We start from the raw sequence: 16,763 nt of genomic DNA on the forward strand, positions 1-16,763 counted from the left end.
GAAGATTGAAAATTAGGAGGTGAAGTTGAGTAATGTTCTTCATGTCATTTACTTGTCATAACAAAACACATTATTGCAAAGAGGGATGCTGTTATGGTTAATGGATTTTAACTCAAGCCGATGGCTTGAGCAACTCCACAAATTATTCCAAGTGCATGAAGATTTGCATCTCCTCTTGTTACGGCACACAAGTTTTTATCTTTTCTTCTTCAAAACGAGGCCAAATATAGTGGCACAAGTCAGATCCCATCATCATATGATCATCCCAACATTTTTTATGCCTTCTTTACCATCATAATCATCCATGAATCTCTTCCAGACCGGGTGCTGCTTCCACACCCTCTCAACCATGGCATCAATCGGCACATTCTTTGTCTCGGGCAACAGGAATAACACGAACAACCCCATGGCCACTATCCAAGCAGCAAAGAAGAAAAATATGAAGGCACGCATGTGGCACATCATCGACAAGAATGCCTGAGCAATGATGAAGGTGAAGAGCATGTTGGAGCTCACTGCACATGCAAACCCGGAAGTTCTTATCTCCAGAGGAAAAGTTTCACTGGGTATCAACCAACCAAGAGGACCCCATGACCATGCAAAGGACATAACAAACAAACACACTAGCACCACCACAAGCCCTGCTAGTCCTTCGTCCAGAGAGTTCGAACCTTTCAAGTGAACTAGTAGGATTGCTCCAATTGCAGTCTGCATCATATAGCATTGCAAATGATCCACGGTCAATACCAATATGTGAACAGGCTACTTGGAAAACTTAAGAAAAAGCAGGGTTATGCCTATTCAATACATCACCTGGCATATGAACATCTGGACGCAAGCTTGGAGAAGCAGTTTCCTCCTCCCGACCCTGTCAACACCATAGATCGAGACCAACGTGCTGAAAACATTCACAAGTCCGGTGATGACAGATGACAACAAAGATGCGTCATTCTTAAACCCGACGGTCTGAAACAAAACCGGTGCATAAAACATGATAGCATTGATCCCCGTAAACTGCTGAAACACTTGCATCATAACGCCAATGATTAGTGGGGGCATGCTAGAGCGCTTCATGAGTCTCTTGAATGGATCCTTGACCTCTCGTGCTGCCTCGCAAGCCATTTTAATCTGTTCAAACTCCGCATCAACATCTTCTACTCCCCTTATCTTCTTAAGCGTTGATCGCCCTTGAGATTCTTGATTACGCTCGACCAGGCTCGCCGGTGTTTCAATGATGACCACAGAGCCTACAAATAGGAAGGCAGCCGGAAGGGATGCAAGGCCTAAAGACAGTCTCCATCCCCATGGATGAATCTTGGACGCGCCATAGTTTACCAAATTTGCGAACAAAATCCCTATTGTAATGAAGAGTTGGAAGAGAATGTTTACAGCTCCTCGATGCTGGACTGGTGCAATCTCCGACAAAAATAGAGGAACAGCCTACAAAATTTTCAAGATGTTGATGTAATTAGTTATAATTAGCATTCCACGCTGGTGTTTCATACCTTCAAAGCAATGCCTAGCATTTGATGATCGAAAATCTCGACGATGTGAATTCAACAAAAAAAGGGTTCCGAAAGTTACGACAATTTAAAGCAGCAGTGCGCGAAAAATTGATGATTTTAATGCGAAAAGGAGAAGGATGATGATAAAAACTGTTGTAACTGGTGCAACATTAATACCTCATTGCCAAAGCCCACCCCAACACCTAGAAGAACCCTGGCAAGGATGATCATCCAAATTCGTTGAGCGGCCGCGCTCAAGAGACTGCCACACAAGAAAAGGCAGATGCCACGAAAATCGTGGGCTTTCGACCCAATTTGGAGCACATCTTTGAGGCAGCAAAGCTGGAAACGAGAGCAGCGAGATAGAGTGAAGATGTGAAAAGCTGAAGGTATTGATTGTCATACTTGCAGTAGTTGTCTTCCTTCGCACGAAGCTTTCTTTGATAAACGGCCGGAAAGAACTTGATGAGGAAGTCATCCATGGCCGTCACTCCACCTGCCACACCAATGACAACAACGATTTAAACGTAAGCTGCTGGATTACATCTTCAATGATTTAAAAATCGCTACTGTGATCCAGTGATTTGAACGACTTATTCATTGTAGGATCATGCTGACAAATTGAAAAACGTCCAAGGATTGGAATTGGATTATACCATCATCTTCGAAGGCACGCTTTAGATTACCAAGAGAAAGCTCATAAAAATAAAATAAAATCGGAATAATGAATGACTGAACACATGCAAGCATTTTGCACCTGAAATTCCGATGTCGTAGCCGAACATCAGACCTCCACAGGCCGCTAGAACCCAACAAACTACCACATAAACGGTGATTTTCGATTCAAAGCTACCAACCTTTTCGATCTTTGTCATCTTTGCCTTTTTCAATAATAAACTCAATCACGCCACATAAAAGGAAAAACCAAAAGACACGAAGTTCAACTCACGGTAAAGAGATACAAAGAGAGTGGGAAAATTGAATGAGCGAGATTACAAATCCCGAAGTGTGAATTTTATAGTCAAACATTTCACTAATTTGAGATTTTTCTAAAATTGTTAAAAGACTCTCTGGATAAATTAGACAGGTAATGCTGACACGAAAGTTGTGAGTTGGGACCAGAGGGGATTTTGAAGATCTTTATGTGGCAAAATAAAAGTTACAAAGTAGTTTTTCTTTAAATAGGTTGTTGGCGATTTAATTAAGGAGTGTGGAAAATATTAGGTTGGATAGGTTGGATTGGTTGATGCTTTAATTTTAAGTCCTATTTTACTTCAAGAAATTTCCCCGCAAGAAACAACATCCTACACACCTTATTATCAGTGAAGTAAAAAAATTAGAGAAACGTTTGAAACTCCAAATCTCTTGTTTGTGGTCACTTAGATGGTGTTTGTTTTTTTACTTAATTCTAAATAGAACCTTAATGTTTAATAGTATTAAATATTAGGTTGTTTATGTTTGTAGTATTTTATTTTTATTAAATATTTAAAAATAAAGAAAAATTAATGTGTTATTTTTTCTATTTAGAAAAAATTAAATATTTTGAATTTTTTTATTCAATAAAAAATTTATAATAAATCGTGAAAAGGTAAAAAAAACAAAAATCCTAAATTCTAAAAACAAATTACTTTTAGCTAAAAAGCCAAAAAAACAAACATCCTCTTAGACATTCATGTCACGCAATGATTGATTTATCAATGTCTCAAATGTTTATCCACATTACTTTCAAACTAAAATATATACCCATGTTTCATAAATTATCATCAACCTTATCCAATACCATTTACCTTCTCGTTTTCTACAAAACCATTCAATGGCATTACTTGAGATTTCTAAGATTAGTTATAATTTCCCACTCGTAAACCATAATTGAAATTATTAAAAAGGCTTTTCGAGAAAACCAGGACCATTGACTCCTTTTTATCAACTCTATTCATCTTCCCATAATCAATTTTTATTTGCAAAACTATGTATGTGCCTTCAACTTTTCTTCAAAATTCATGCGAGTGTAGGGTCTTTACCCATAAATTCCTAAGATTTAGTCCAATTTTCCACATTTTTGTGAATAATAATTGTGAGGTAATTATAATATTACTAAAGGTCTTGAAGAGCTTAATATGAGGACTAAGGAATTAAGAGCGAACATGGATGTACGCTCTTTCCATGTCGTTTCACATAGTCAGCTCCTTTCAAATCATGGGAATTAAAAACTAGGGAAGATGATGGAAAAAATTAGGAAGGGACAAAAATTCCTTCTTGAGTTTATGGTGGAAGGTATAAAGGACTATTAAATAGAGTGAAAACTAATCTAAAAATGCTTACATTTCAAATTTCTCGTTCTTAAATAAAAGACGGAATTAGGGGGTTAAAGTTAAAGAAGCTTGTGAGATTAAAAAACAAAATATATATATATATATATATATATATACACAAATGAAAGGCACAAACACCTTGTGATCTTCTGCCCCTCCATAGTAATGAGAAAACCTTTGGCATCTGAACACCCATTGTTGGGGTCAATTCCAGCAAATTTCGGAAAATCAATCGTACCATACTAAGCTTTGAAGTTGTCGGTGAGATTAAGGTTTTCCCTATATTCATTGTGGTGTGAGGTCTCATTATGATCTGATTGATAAGCCACAAAACTGTTGCTCATCTAATCATACTTTAAGTTTATGGCAATTTTGCGTAGCTCTTTCAAGGCTTGAGTTTTGTTGTTTGATTTCTTAGAGTGAGGATCTGAATGTTACGCAATTGCCTCAATGCTTCTTCAATTTACTTCATTTCTTACCCTCTAGTTCCTTCCATCATCTAGATGCGAGCAAGATCACTACCTTATACAAAATGATACAATGCGGAACAAAGATGGGAAAAATGATAGAATTTTATTTTTGTAAATTCAAAAAAGATTACAATTGCTAGATGATTCTCCCCTCACCCATTAAATAATAAAGAAAAAAATAAAAACAAAAACAAAGCATTTCATGCTCATGATCTCGACAATTAGACCTTATTTATTTGTATATTTGAAACATCCCAAAATTTGGATCTCAACTAATTATGAAATCCTTTCTTCTTTATTTACTACTCTGAATAATTGGAAGATATGTAACTACTGATTTTAAAATCCTTTATTCCTTATTTACCATATTTAATAATAGAAAGGTATGTAATAGAAGAAATGAGGTTTTAGGTTTGAAATACATCTGAAAAATAATATGGGGATAAGATCTTGAAATATCCAAAAAGAAATATTGAAATAAAAAATTAAAAAATTGTTGAATTTTTATCCAACTAACTTTTCCTATGCAAAGAAAAGGTGAGAATACATGGAGAACACTAATTAAAAACACAGAAAGCATCCCATTTTTGTTGTTTTCATAATAGTGACAAAAAACATGGAGAATACTATTTTTTTTTTTATTATTTGAAAACCGGGCTTTGAAAAATACAAAGAACACTTGAGAATAAAAAACACTCTATTACCCAAGGAAGAAAATGTCGCGATATTTTGACGATATATCACCGAAATATCGTGTATTTGGTTTTGAGGTTCATCCACTTGTCATCTGGGCTAACTTGCCCTTTGATATATAATGTGCAATAAATTTATATATACTTAAACTCATTATATAAATAAAATAAAGAATATTTTAAAGAATAAAATAATTATAATTATTTTATAATTAAATGCAAAATCTTTTAATTAATTACCAAAAATATAAAAATTATATAATTTTCTTCATAATGTTTTTAATATCATTAATAATTAATTAAATATTAAAAAATTATATATATATATATATACATATATATATATATATATATTAATTTACTTTATATTGTTTAATACAATTGAATTAAATGAATCATATTTTAATATTAATATATATTTTAAAATTAAACGTATTATAATCAAATATCATAATATTAGGTGTAATTTAATAATAAATGTACATTTATAAAATTCATATTTTTATCGATACATACGATATTATTATCAAATATGATAAATCATATTATACATATATCAAAATTTTCAATAAAATAACTTTAAAATGTCTATTATACGTCTAATTATATTATTATGAGGTTTTCCTTATATTTTCATGAGTTTTTAACAATTTTAAGCTTACCAATATTTTTTTCCAAAATATCCGCCGATATATCTCCGATATATCCAATATATCCGTAAAATCGAAGTATCGATATACCCGTGATTACTGATATTTTCATGCTTGCTTTTACTAAACGTGTTTTTTATGTTTAAAGATAAAGAACAATTTTTGAAAACACCAACCAAACAAGCCTTAGTTTTTTATTTATTTTTATTGTCAAATGTGCTCCTGAAGAGTTGTTTTATAAAATAATGCGTTATTTTTATAAAATTTGATTTGTAGATAAAGTCATTACACAATTGATGTAAGGAAAATTCTAGGGTACCTCTTCGGTACCTACCCAAAAAGCTTTTCAAGCCATTGGATGTCCAAGATTACATCTTGGTCATCCATTTTAAATTTAAAATAAAAATTTCATTTAACCGGTTAAGGGAAGAACAGGTTGTGGCATTCTTTCTTCTTCCATTCTCAACAATTTTGGGTTTAAATAAAATAAATATTAGATAAAAATAGAATTAGAAAAAAATAAAAAATAAAATGATATAAAATTTGAAAACATATTTATTAACAAAAAAAATCATCATATATCATAATTATATTATTTTATTTTTAACAAATTATTAAACATTTAAATTCAACATAAAAATGAATATGGTAATATTTTAATATGAAATGAGTATTTTAATAAAAATTCAACATTTTGGTAATCATATATAAAGTTTAGGTAATTAGATCGTCCTAATTTTTTTCCGTACTCTCCAAATTTTACATTTTTTGAATTTAAGGTTTTTAAAGTTAAATTACAATAAAATAAAGTTCGTACCCACTCTTAGAAAGTTCGTACCCTCTCTTAGAAAGTTCGCACACTCTCTTAGAAAGTTCGCACCCACTCTTAGAAAGTTTTCTTAGAAAATTCGTACCATCTTTTAGAAAGTTCGTACCCTCTCTTAAAAAGTTTGCACCCACTCTTAGAAAGTTCGTACCATCTCTTAAAAAGTTTGTACCATCTCTTAGAAAGTTCGTACCCTCTCTTAGAAAGTTCGTACCCACTCTTACAAAGTTCGTACCCTCTCTTAGAAAGTTCGTACCCTCTCTTAGAAAGTTCGTACCCGGTCTTAGAAAGTTGGTACACTCTCTTAGAAAGTTTGTACTCACTTTTAGAAAGTTCGTATACTCTCTTAGAAAGTTCGTACCATCTCTTAGAAAGTTCGTACCCTATCTTAGAAAGTTCATATCCTCTATTAGAAAGTTCGTACCCACTCTTAGAAAGTTCGTACCCACTCTTAGAAAGTTCGTACCCTCTCTTAGAAAGTTCATACCCTCTCTTAGAAAGTTCGTACCCACTTTAAGAAAGTTTGTACCCTCTCTTAGAAAGCTCGTACCCTCTCTTAGAAAGCTCGTACCCTCTCTTAGAAAGCTCGTACCCTCTCTTAGAAAGTTCGTTCCCACCCTTAGAAAGTTCGTACCCTCCCTTAGAAAGTTCGTACCTTCCCTTAGAAAGTTCGTACCCTCCCTTAGAAAGTTCGTACCCTCCCTTAGAAAGTTCGTACCCGCCCTTAGAAAGTTCGTACCCGCCCTTAGAAAGTTCGTACCCGCCCTTAGAAATTTCGTACCCGCCCTTAGAAATTTCGTACCCTCCCTTAGAAAGTTCGTACCCTCCCTTAGAAAGTAAGAAAGTTCGTACCCACCCTTAAAAAGTTCGTACCCTCTCTTACAAAGTTCGTATCATCTCTTACAAAGTTCGTACTCTCCCTTAGAAAGTTCGTACCCACTCTTAGAAATTTCGTACCCTCTCTTAGAAAGTCCGTACCCTGTCTTAGAAAGTTCGTACTCGGTCTTAGAAAGTTCGTACCCGGTCTTAGAAAGTTCGTACCCGGTATTTGAAAGTTCGTACCATATCTTAGAAAATTTGTACCATCTCTTAGAAAGTTCGTACCCTTTCTTAGAAAGTTCGTACCCACTCTTAAAAAGTTCGTACCATCTCTTAGAAAGTTCGTACCATGTCTTAAAAAGTTCGTACCCTCCCTTAGAAAGTTTGTACCCACCCTTAGAAAGTTCGTACATACTCTTAGAAATTTCGTACCCTCCCTTAGAAAGTTCGTACCCTGTCTTAGAAAGTTCGTACCCACTCTTAGAAAGTTCGTACCCTCTCTTAGAAAGTTCGTACACTCTCTTAGAAAGTTCGTACCATCTCTTACAAAATATTGATGACAATTTCATAACAAATTACTAAATGCTCTCAATTTGGTTAAAAATAACTCAGAACAAAAAATTAAAAAATCTAGATATTATAAATCATTACATATTTAAATGTCATTTAACATGACATTTCTACCTATAATAGTTATATGTAAATGAAAAAAAAAAAAATCAAATGTTACCTTTTAACACTTGTAATCACTTGACATCCTTCAAGACATATAAAGCTTCATCTTCAAATTTAATCTATGAACAAAAAAAAAAAAAAAATTATATAAAAATATTAATAACAATTTGATAACAAAATTTTATAATAAACTCATAAAAAATTCTAAAATCGTTATTTAACATCACATTTCTTCCTACAACAATTATATTTGGATAAAAAAATATCAAAAATTACCTTTGACACTTGTAATCGCTTGAAATCCTTCATCTTCTTCATATAATACAAATTTTAAATTTTTTCTCTCAAAAAGTTTTGAACTTGATCTTGAAATTTGATTCATCAAAATACATCTTACATATTTTGTAATTTGGTAGTTGAAATTATTTAATTTTCATATTAAATTACTATCCTTTTTTTTATATATGAATAATGAGAGTATAAGAGTAGTAGGTAAGATTTTCTTTTTTTAGATAGAGTTAGGTAATGCATTAAATAACAAATTATATTTGATATTTAATAATAAATTATAAAAAGGTTGTAATATTTAGATATATATGAAATGCATGTGATTATTTCTCACCAACAAGTCATCTTTACCGGTTTGATAAGTTTTTATAAATTTTTTAATGATATGTACTTTACACATGTCATATTTTTATTGGGGTCAAATGTGGGTAGGTACCCCCAAAATGAAGAGTGGGTATCATAGAACAACCCTTGATGTAATAACCAATTGGGGTAAATTCGTCTTTTAATTTAAAACGAAAATTGGGGGACTTGCTGAATTGGCAAGGTGGCAATTTCAAAACTCCCCAACAGAGACGAACCTGGCGCGGTTTTATTATTCCCTTCTGCAACCTCCCAAAATCAAAATGCCCAAATCAAAACCCTAAATCGATCAACTGCACGAGATTCTAGAACATCGAACGCCAAATGGAGAATCAGGTTAGAGTGGTGTGCCCAGAGAACGAAGAGCTTGCCGCGTTCTTGTGGAGAAAGAGGCAAGAAATGGCGGAGCAGCCCAAGGGAATTTCGGAGAACATTGACCTGACGCTCTACAGAGCTTATTCCAATGTTTGCAGATCCGAAGTCCCAGTCAAAACCCTCAAGGAGTTCTCTCAGATCAAGTGAGTCATTGTTTGGTTCCTGGGAAATTGAGAGTCCTCCGGGAAAGGAATTTGTTTCTTTTTAACTCTCCATTTGAGTTGATTGAGCATCTCCCCCCTCCACCTTTTTTTTTTCCAATTCGTTATACCCGTCATGAACTTAAAAGGGCTTCTCTCAACTCTATTGGGTCTCTGCTTCTTTAGCTGGAAAATGACTGTTTTCCTGGAAAAGGAAAAATTTTCTTTTTATTCCGCTGGTTTTTATGTACACATCTTTATTTATTTATTTTAATGTCTCCATGATTGCCTACGATTTTTTATTTTTTATTTTTGGCGGCTCAATTGGGTCTGTGTTTGTTTCCCCAGGAAATAACCACTTTCCCGGAAAAGGGAACTTTTTTCTTCTTCCTGTTCTTATATTGATGTAACACTTTTTTCTTTCCGGAATTTCCAAGCCCTGTCCGAACACTCTTAAAATTTTCTAAGCTCAAATGGGTAACTTCCAATTTTTCTGTTGCTTTGCTAAGGCTTCATGTAAGCATATACCAGATTTAAAGTTGGTTTTATTTTATCGATTTTCTTGACAGGCAATGGGGTTTATTGATTCTTTTCCCTCTTTCTGCTTGGAACGGTTTGGTTTATATCTGTGGCAGGGGCGTGGGGAAATGGATTCTGAGGCTGATGCAGGAGTATTTCAAGACCGATTCAGGCACTTCAGAACCACAAGATTTGTCAGAAAAGGGTATTTCTTTTTTTTTTTTTGTTACATTTGGGCTTCAAATTGTCCATGTCGTGTTGTTTGAAGGAGAAAAACCAATGAAGGTTGCAAATCAATTCTCAATTTAATCTGTTTAGGGAAGAAAGCTAAGGGGACCAAACGTTATATGCCACAAAAGAATTCTGTGGCTTATGCGCTACTGATTGCTCTGTACAGGTATAAGCTTGAATATCTGAATTCCTATTTATGTACACCTTTTTTTTTTTCTTTTTCCTTTTGGTCAATTTAGTGAATTATGAGTAGCAAACTTTTTCAAACATCAGGGGGACTGCAACTGGGAGTGATTTTATGGGTAAACAGGACCTTATCAATGCAGCTGAAGCAAGTGGGCTTTCACGGGTGCCAATTGTGTATGTTGATTCATATTTTCTATTTATTCATTGCTTAAGCCTCTCAAAAGGTTTTGGATGATGGGAATGATGGTTTTGAAACTGGATTTTATGTTCTTAGGCCAGAAAAAGAGAAAGGAAAACGTGGGCATTTTGGAAGTTCTTCTAGGGAATGGTATAGTGGATGGAGCTGCATGAAGACATTGATAACCAAAGGACTAGTTGTGAAATCTAGTTGCCCTGCGAAGTATAGCCCTCAATTGCAATTTTTCATCTCCCCTTTTCTGGTTATATGCATCATGTATTGTTTTATTTTCTGGAAAATTTTTTATATGTTCATTTGTTGTGACTTGTTCATTTTGATAATTTACTGCTAAATTGTGACATGGAGTACACTTCTATACTTAAGTAATTTGGATTGTGTTTATTCTACATTTATAGAAGCATTATTCTCTGTGATGTGTTCTCAGGAAAAAAATGTGTTTGGTTATGAGAGCTGAGAGCCTGAAAATGCATTCTTGGAGAACAGACTTAATAATTTACATTTGTCATATTACATTTCTATAATTTGCAGCTAGCCGGCGGGTACTGCCCTTGCCGATAGCATCTAGTCAACCCCATTGCTCTCACCTTTGGTTGCCACCTGAACTATTACCATATCACCTGCAGCTGCCACAATCATTCTTACCATTACCCGTTTCACTTACTGAGCTGTCACACCAGATCATTAGCACTGCTACCACCACAACCTCTAGCCACCATAATTGAGACAACTCCCAATGCTTTGACCATTGTTGTTGGAACCACCACAACCATCAATGTGGTGCCAGTACTGCTATTGCAGATTTAGAAATTTCTGACAAATACCTGAGGCATCTCTATATTATTATTGGATCTTTGTCATAATTTTTTGTAAACTACAATAATTGTCCTTACGAGATTATAAACGCTTGTACCAAATATAATTTTGTGTGTTGTGATCTTATCTACATGGTACAGGTGTTTAGTATGGCTCAGTGAAACTGTGCACTTAGATCTCATGTGAAACAAAAGGACCTTTCATACTCAGACAGTTATTAATTCCTTTGTATAGAACTTGTGCTGTGCTTAGTAGGTGGTTTTTGCATGAACCTTTATTATTCTTCAGGTATATGCTAACTCAAGAAGGCCGGGAAGCTGCACATGAATGTCTGTTGAGATCTGGTTTGGCTGATCCCATTGAGAATTTGGCTGCTACAGAAACTACATATCTGGGCACAAGCAATGTGTTAGATTTGGAGTTTGATCATGCTGACCTGGATGAAGAGGATACAATACATTCCTGCTTAAATGGGCAGAAGAAATCTGTTGACGTTCCACTTGAATCTCTTGAGAAGGTATAATGTTATTAATTTTTGAATTTATACCTCGTATTATGGAGTTAAATATTTGTAGAATGGGAACACTTCATTGTTATTTCTTCCCATCTTTATTCTGTTTTTCTGAAATTTCTTTTATCTAAACTGGTGGAAGGTTTCTTTTGTTACTGGGAACTTCCTTTCTTATACAGTTTCTATGGTCCATGGTATCTTACATGTTATCATGTATCTGTCAATATATTTTGTTAAATGGCAATTTTTTTTTCCACCAATACCATTAATTGTTATGCTAATGGTTTTATGTTGTGGTATCTCTTATATTTGAACCATAGCATTTAGTTAGGGTGCAAAGAATTCAGAGATCACAAAAGCATACTGATATTTGAAATAGCAATAGCATGATTTGCAAAGCTCATGTGGGGCCTTGTAATGACGGCTTGTCCCAACATAGGTGATACATGCAAGTGGATCATTTTTCATGAGTGATTGTTGATCCACATTTGGTTCTGACCTCATTTGCCATGGAGTAGTCTGAGAATTTCATATTCAAGGGTATATTCCTGACTTTGAGGGTGTTTGTCATCATGGTTAGAAGGCATTTGGTTGTCAATTTTATCAATTTATGTTCCTTTTTTTGCTTGATAAGGTATTGAAAATCATATTAGATAAAGGAAGTATGAGAAAGAATGGTAGATCCTTAAAGTAAGTATTTGAAAGAAAATAAATGTAGCCTACGGATAAGATGGTTCCAAGCAACACACGCTCTGCAACCAGAAGAAAAAAAAAGCAAAAAAAAAAAAAGAAAAGAACAAACCAAACCCTTAGGATTTGTGGGGGTTGGGGGTTGAGGCAGATGGAGGGAAGGTCCCCAAAAGACCCCAAGTAGAAGGTCGGTCCCTTCTTTCTTGCTAAATAGCAGCTTCCTTATATAGCTGACCTAGACTCTTAACATTTCAGAGCAATCCAAGCTTCTTGATAAGTCAACAATTTGTTACATCCCAATGATCTCCATGGCAAATATCTATGGTTCTCTATCAGCAAGAATACAATATACTATCTTATAATTCGGTAAATAAGCTTAGGATGAAAAATGGGAAGGGTCTTAGGCCCCTTTCTGGTAGGGGGACTGTTATTGTGGTTCAGCTTTATGAGTTTTGGGTGTAGCCTTCTGAAGTTATGCTTACTTGTTGAAAGAAATTCTTGTTTTCTTTATTTGGGTGGGATGAGAGTTTCCTTTATTGACTCATCTAGTAACCATCAAGTGCATTTCTTAGCTAAGAGGGAATTTTACCAGAATTAATTTCAGGTGTCTCTTTTGAACTCCCCTCAGGATTTAGTTTAGTTGTTGCTATAGGAACTGTGTGGCTATTCATTTTCTTAAAAAAATTGTAAGAAACAGTGCCCCTTCAGAAAAAGTCAGACATGTGTCATGAAGGATGTGGAGAAGAACAAGGTAGAAAATATGGAAACAGGTGGAGGAAACAAAAAAGGAGAGAGGTGGTGGCCCACCCTAATTTTATAAAAAATGATCTCTAAAGCCCCCCTCACTGAACTTTGGAGGAGAGTGTATAACCCTAAAAGGCCAAGGAGACTACAACCCTCATGAGTCATGCCAAGCGTGTGACAAATTAGAGAGGAGTTTGACAATGTTAGATCATTGGTAAAAAATGGCACTAGTTTATACAATAGAAGGCATAAACATAAGTATAAGTGGAAAATGCTTATAAAAAAAGAAAATTCCCGAATTAGAAAGTGGGATAAACTACCAAGTCTCCATTTGGGATTTATTCTAGGCCCATTAGAATCACTTTTGCAATAATTTTTTACAATTAATCCATTTGGTAAAATAAATAAAAAGTGATTTTTGCAAAGAATCAACCTTTTATTTTAAAGTGTGTGTTATGTCTTCAAATAATTTCCTTTAGTGATTTCTTTATATATATAATTTTTCTTTCTCATCCTCTTCTACTCTAGAGCCTTGTCTTTTGGACTTATATATACTAATTATAAAATGTGAAAATAAAAAAAATTATTACCATCAACATATTTACTTGAATTTATTTCTCTTGCGATTTGTGTTATAATACTCGTTGTTAAGCATAAAAAGGAAAAATGAAGTTAAAATAGGAAAATGATAAAATGAAAGAGAAAATATTAAAAATTTGTTTTTAAATAATACAATGATTTATTTAATTAAAGGCTCCTTTTTATATTGAAATGAAGGAAATTGTTTAAAATTTTGGCATCTTTGTTTTTATTTGGTCATTACATATTTTCATAGCAATTTAATAATCTGGTTTATCAAACACTTAAATGTTACTTTGAAACACATAGCTCTTTTAAACCATAGTTTATCAAGCATTCAACTGCTTTTCATCACAGCTAATTTTTCTTTTAGCACATGCAAAAGTGATTATTCTAAAAGCCAGTAATACCAAATTGGACCTATATAACCCCAAGAACCCTTTCTCTCTCCTCCTCTTCTGCTTACAATAGTTTCTCATAGTGTTTAGTGGATTTTAATCCATTTTGTCTAAACAGATTTCAAACAGAAAGGTCCACATTTGTTGTCATAGGGGTCATGTCAATCTTTTTTGTGCTTTCTAGATGTACCTGGTGAACAATACCATAGTGGAATTTGAAACCTAAGGCCGTTTTTTTCCTACCTCATGATCAAAACAGTTTCAAATGATAGCCTTTTATCTTGCTTTCTTCTACAAGATTTTGTTGTCTGATTTATGCTTAAATATGTGTAGTTTACACGTATGGGGTATACTAGGGAAGAAGTACTTCGTGCTTTTACTGAAGTTGCAGAAATTTCCCAGAAGAAGGGGATGTCCTCACTCTGGCCTGCAGTGTTATGCTGTCTTCGAGAAAATCAAGTTTATGGTTTTCATTCAGAGTCTCAAGCAAATCTAAGAGAGGATTGTCTCTCCACAGCAACCACTCACACATTTATTGATGGTATATATGCTTCTTTTTCGAACTGCGTATGAATGAAGGCAAGACAATCCATTCTCTCATATTAAATTATTTGATTTGTATCTTCATATGGCACTTTATTGCTCTCCAGGTCAAGTGGATCTTATAAGTGAAAATAGTCAGATGGATTCTGCCTGTGGTGGACCACTACTCATGCCAAAGTCTTCACATCCAGTTGATTCTGTGCAGAGCTCTTTTACCTTGAGAGCTTGTTCATCATCTGTATGTGTGCATTTATTTAAACAAATGATGCAACCTTTTGCACTAGAAATCATGGGTTATCTAACAATTAAGTGGAAACCTGGCATGTGTTCTCCAGCATGTGACCCTTCATTAGGTCATGTGCATAAGATAGAAATGCCAGAATCATAATACTTGGCATAGCTTCAGAACATTATAATGCATGATATGATGTAACGTATATGAAAATTGATTTGTATCAGTATCACCAACATGTATAGCACCTCAGCTCTTTCTTACAATCCTCATGTGATGGATATGATGTATGAGACACTTGCACTAGATTGTGTATCTTTAAAACAAAGCACCTAAAAGGTATTTTTATAGTTTGTACATCAATATCTTAACTAGTATAGTTTCATACATGCTTAAAGGTTTGATTTTGGAATTTGGTTGGGTAATAGTTGGAACTTTTGATTGTTCATAGTTTGTTGTAGACTAGTTGACTTAGATATATAATTAAAACTTATGGGAAATTATTTTTTAGATCTTCTGATGAACTCGTGCAATGAACCTTCACTCTTGAGGTTCTACATGTTGGTTTGCATATACAACATATTGGTGGATGCATGTCTTCCCTCTTTGAACCTTAATTTCTTTCATGAACTTGATCATACAGTTTATGTTCCATTGTTGCAATAAAATATGTTATGCATGTGTACCTGTTTTTCTCAAGATTTAACTGTGTATCTTTATACTATATGATAATGAGAAGAACATGAGATAATTAATATTGTTACATAATTTGACAATTATGATATATCATATAAGATTAAAGTTTTTGAAATTTACTAAATAATCTTTTCCAATGTAGATTTTATATGGAGGGTGTCAATTATTGTTGGATCCTGATCTTCTATTCACAATTTACCTGCACAACTCGTGCAAATCTGGTTACTCAGATGTAATCATATAAGATTTCTATTTTTTTTTTTCTCTATTCAAATGCATGCTTGTTTTAAGATATAGTGTAAATTCTTAGTAAATTGTTGCTCATCTTTTTATTGAATGTTTTAGGATTATCCTGTTCAAAAATTAAATTCAGATGGCTTGAAAGTGAATATGAATGTTTTGACAATGCCTCCTCTGCTTGTTGGTGAGAGATTTGAGGATGTATATGAAGTAGTCTTAATATTGGATGATCGGGAGCAATTTACTACTCAAGGGTTAGTGATTTCTTATTATTAGCTTCCTTTGCCTATCACCTCCACTGTTGAGAAGCTACTTAGAGACACCTGTTATGTTGTCTGGATATAAGATCCCATATTGTGCTGAAGCTTTTGAATTTCACTTACAATGAAATATGTTGTTCTGCTTTGCCTTGCTGCAATCTCTTTCATTCTTTAGCATCACTTCTGTCATGCTTTTGGAACAACTTGGAGGACTTCTTTTAATGCATATATGCTGTCTAATATCTGATTCTATCCAATCCTTTTATTAATTTTTTATTATAGTTAGTTGAATGGATTTTCAGTGTGCTTTGCAATGAAAAAATGGTTCTTCTTACTTGACTGTACTACTATACTCTTTATTTTCAGTTGATTGTCAATAGACTGGGAAAAAAAGTATGGGTTTCAAAATGTTTTTTGATGGGCAAGGCAATTAATTTGAGAAAACAGAAATGACAATGTGAAATTTGTTTGTTAATTTTGTTTTTGTAACTGTTTGCCCAATTATTCTATTTTCTTTAATTTGGAAAGTTTAATCAATTGATCAACTTGTTGATGTGATCATTTGATGAAGGCAGTACTATTCCAGGAGGAAGAGAATTTCACAAGAAAGGTAACAGATTTGATGGTAGCAGTAGGGAAACCTACAGGTGGATTGAATCCTCCTATTACCTTTCTAATCTTTCATCGGATTAACCGATGTCACTGTCTTAATTGGTTTTGTTTTTGAGGTTTCAGTAATCTTTTAAAGGTTCACCATATCCAATTCTCTAAGGGGAGTTGTTCTTGTGAGGAAATGATCCCAGCAGT

At 33.9% G+C, this 16,763-nt stretch overlaps 1 protein-coding gene and 1 pseudogene across 2 annotated transcripts in view; one reads left to right on the forward strand and one right to left on the reverse strand.

The window, feature by feature from the left end:
* Positions 1–252: 252 nt before the first annotated feature.
* LOC117929347 lies at positions 253–2,380 on the reverse strand (annotated as a pseudogene).
* Positions 2,381–8,794: 6,414 nt separating this feature from the next.
* LOC117929024 (crossover junction endonuclease MUS81) overlaps positions 8,795–16,763 on the forward strand; it is a 33,219-nt gene continuing 25,250 nt past the window's right edge. For both annotated transcript variants that reach the window (XM_034849210.1, XM_034849211.1), the window contains exons 1-10: positions 8,795–9,118; positions 9,685–9,839; positions 9,953–10,031; positions 10,139–10,225; positions 10,326–10,451; positions 11,352–11,580; positions 14,319–14,526; positions 14,636–14,766; positions 15,599–15,688; positions 15,802–15,950. In XM_034849210.1, coding sequence (XP_034705101.1) covers positions 8,925–9,118; positions 9,685–9,839; positions 9,953–10,031; positions 10,139–10,225; positions 10,326–10,451; positions 11,352–11,580; positions 14,319–14,526; positions 14,636–14,766; positions 15,599–15,688; positions 15,802–15,950 — 1,448 coding nt within the window. In that variant the 5' untranslated portion in view covers positions 8,795–8,924. The remainder of the gene's footprint in view (positions 9,119–9,684; positions 9,840–9,952; positions 10,032–10,138; positions 10,226–10,325; positions 10,452–11,351; positions 11,581–14,318; positions 14,527–14,635; positions 14,767–15,598; positions 15,689–15,801; positions 15,951–16,763) is intronic.

Source organism: Vitis riparia, chromosome 13 (genome assembly GCF_004353265.1).
Source record: "Vitis riparia cultivar Riparia Gloire de Montpellier isolate 1030 chromosome 13, EGFV_Vit.rip_1.0, whole genome shotgun sequence".
Classification (NCBI taxonomy): domain Eukaryota; kingdom Viridiplantae; phylum Streptophyta; class Magnoliopsida; order Vitales; family Vitaceae; genus Vitis; species Vitis riparia.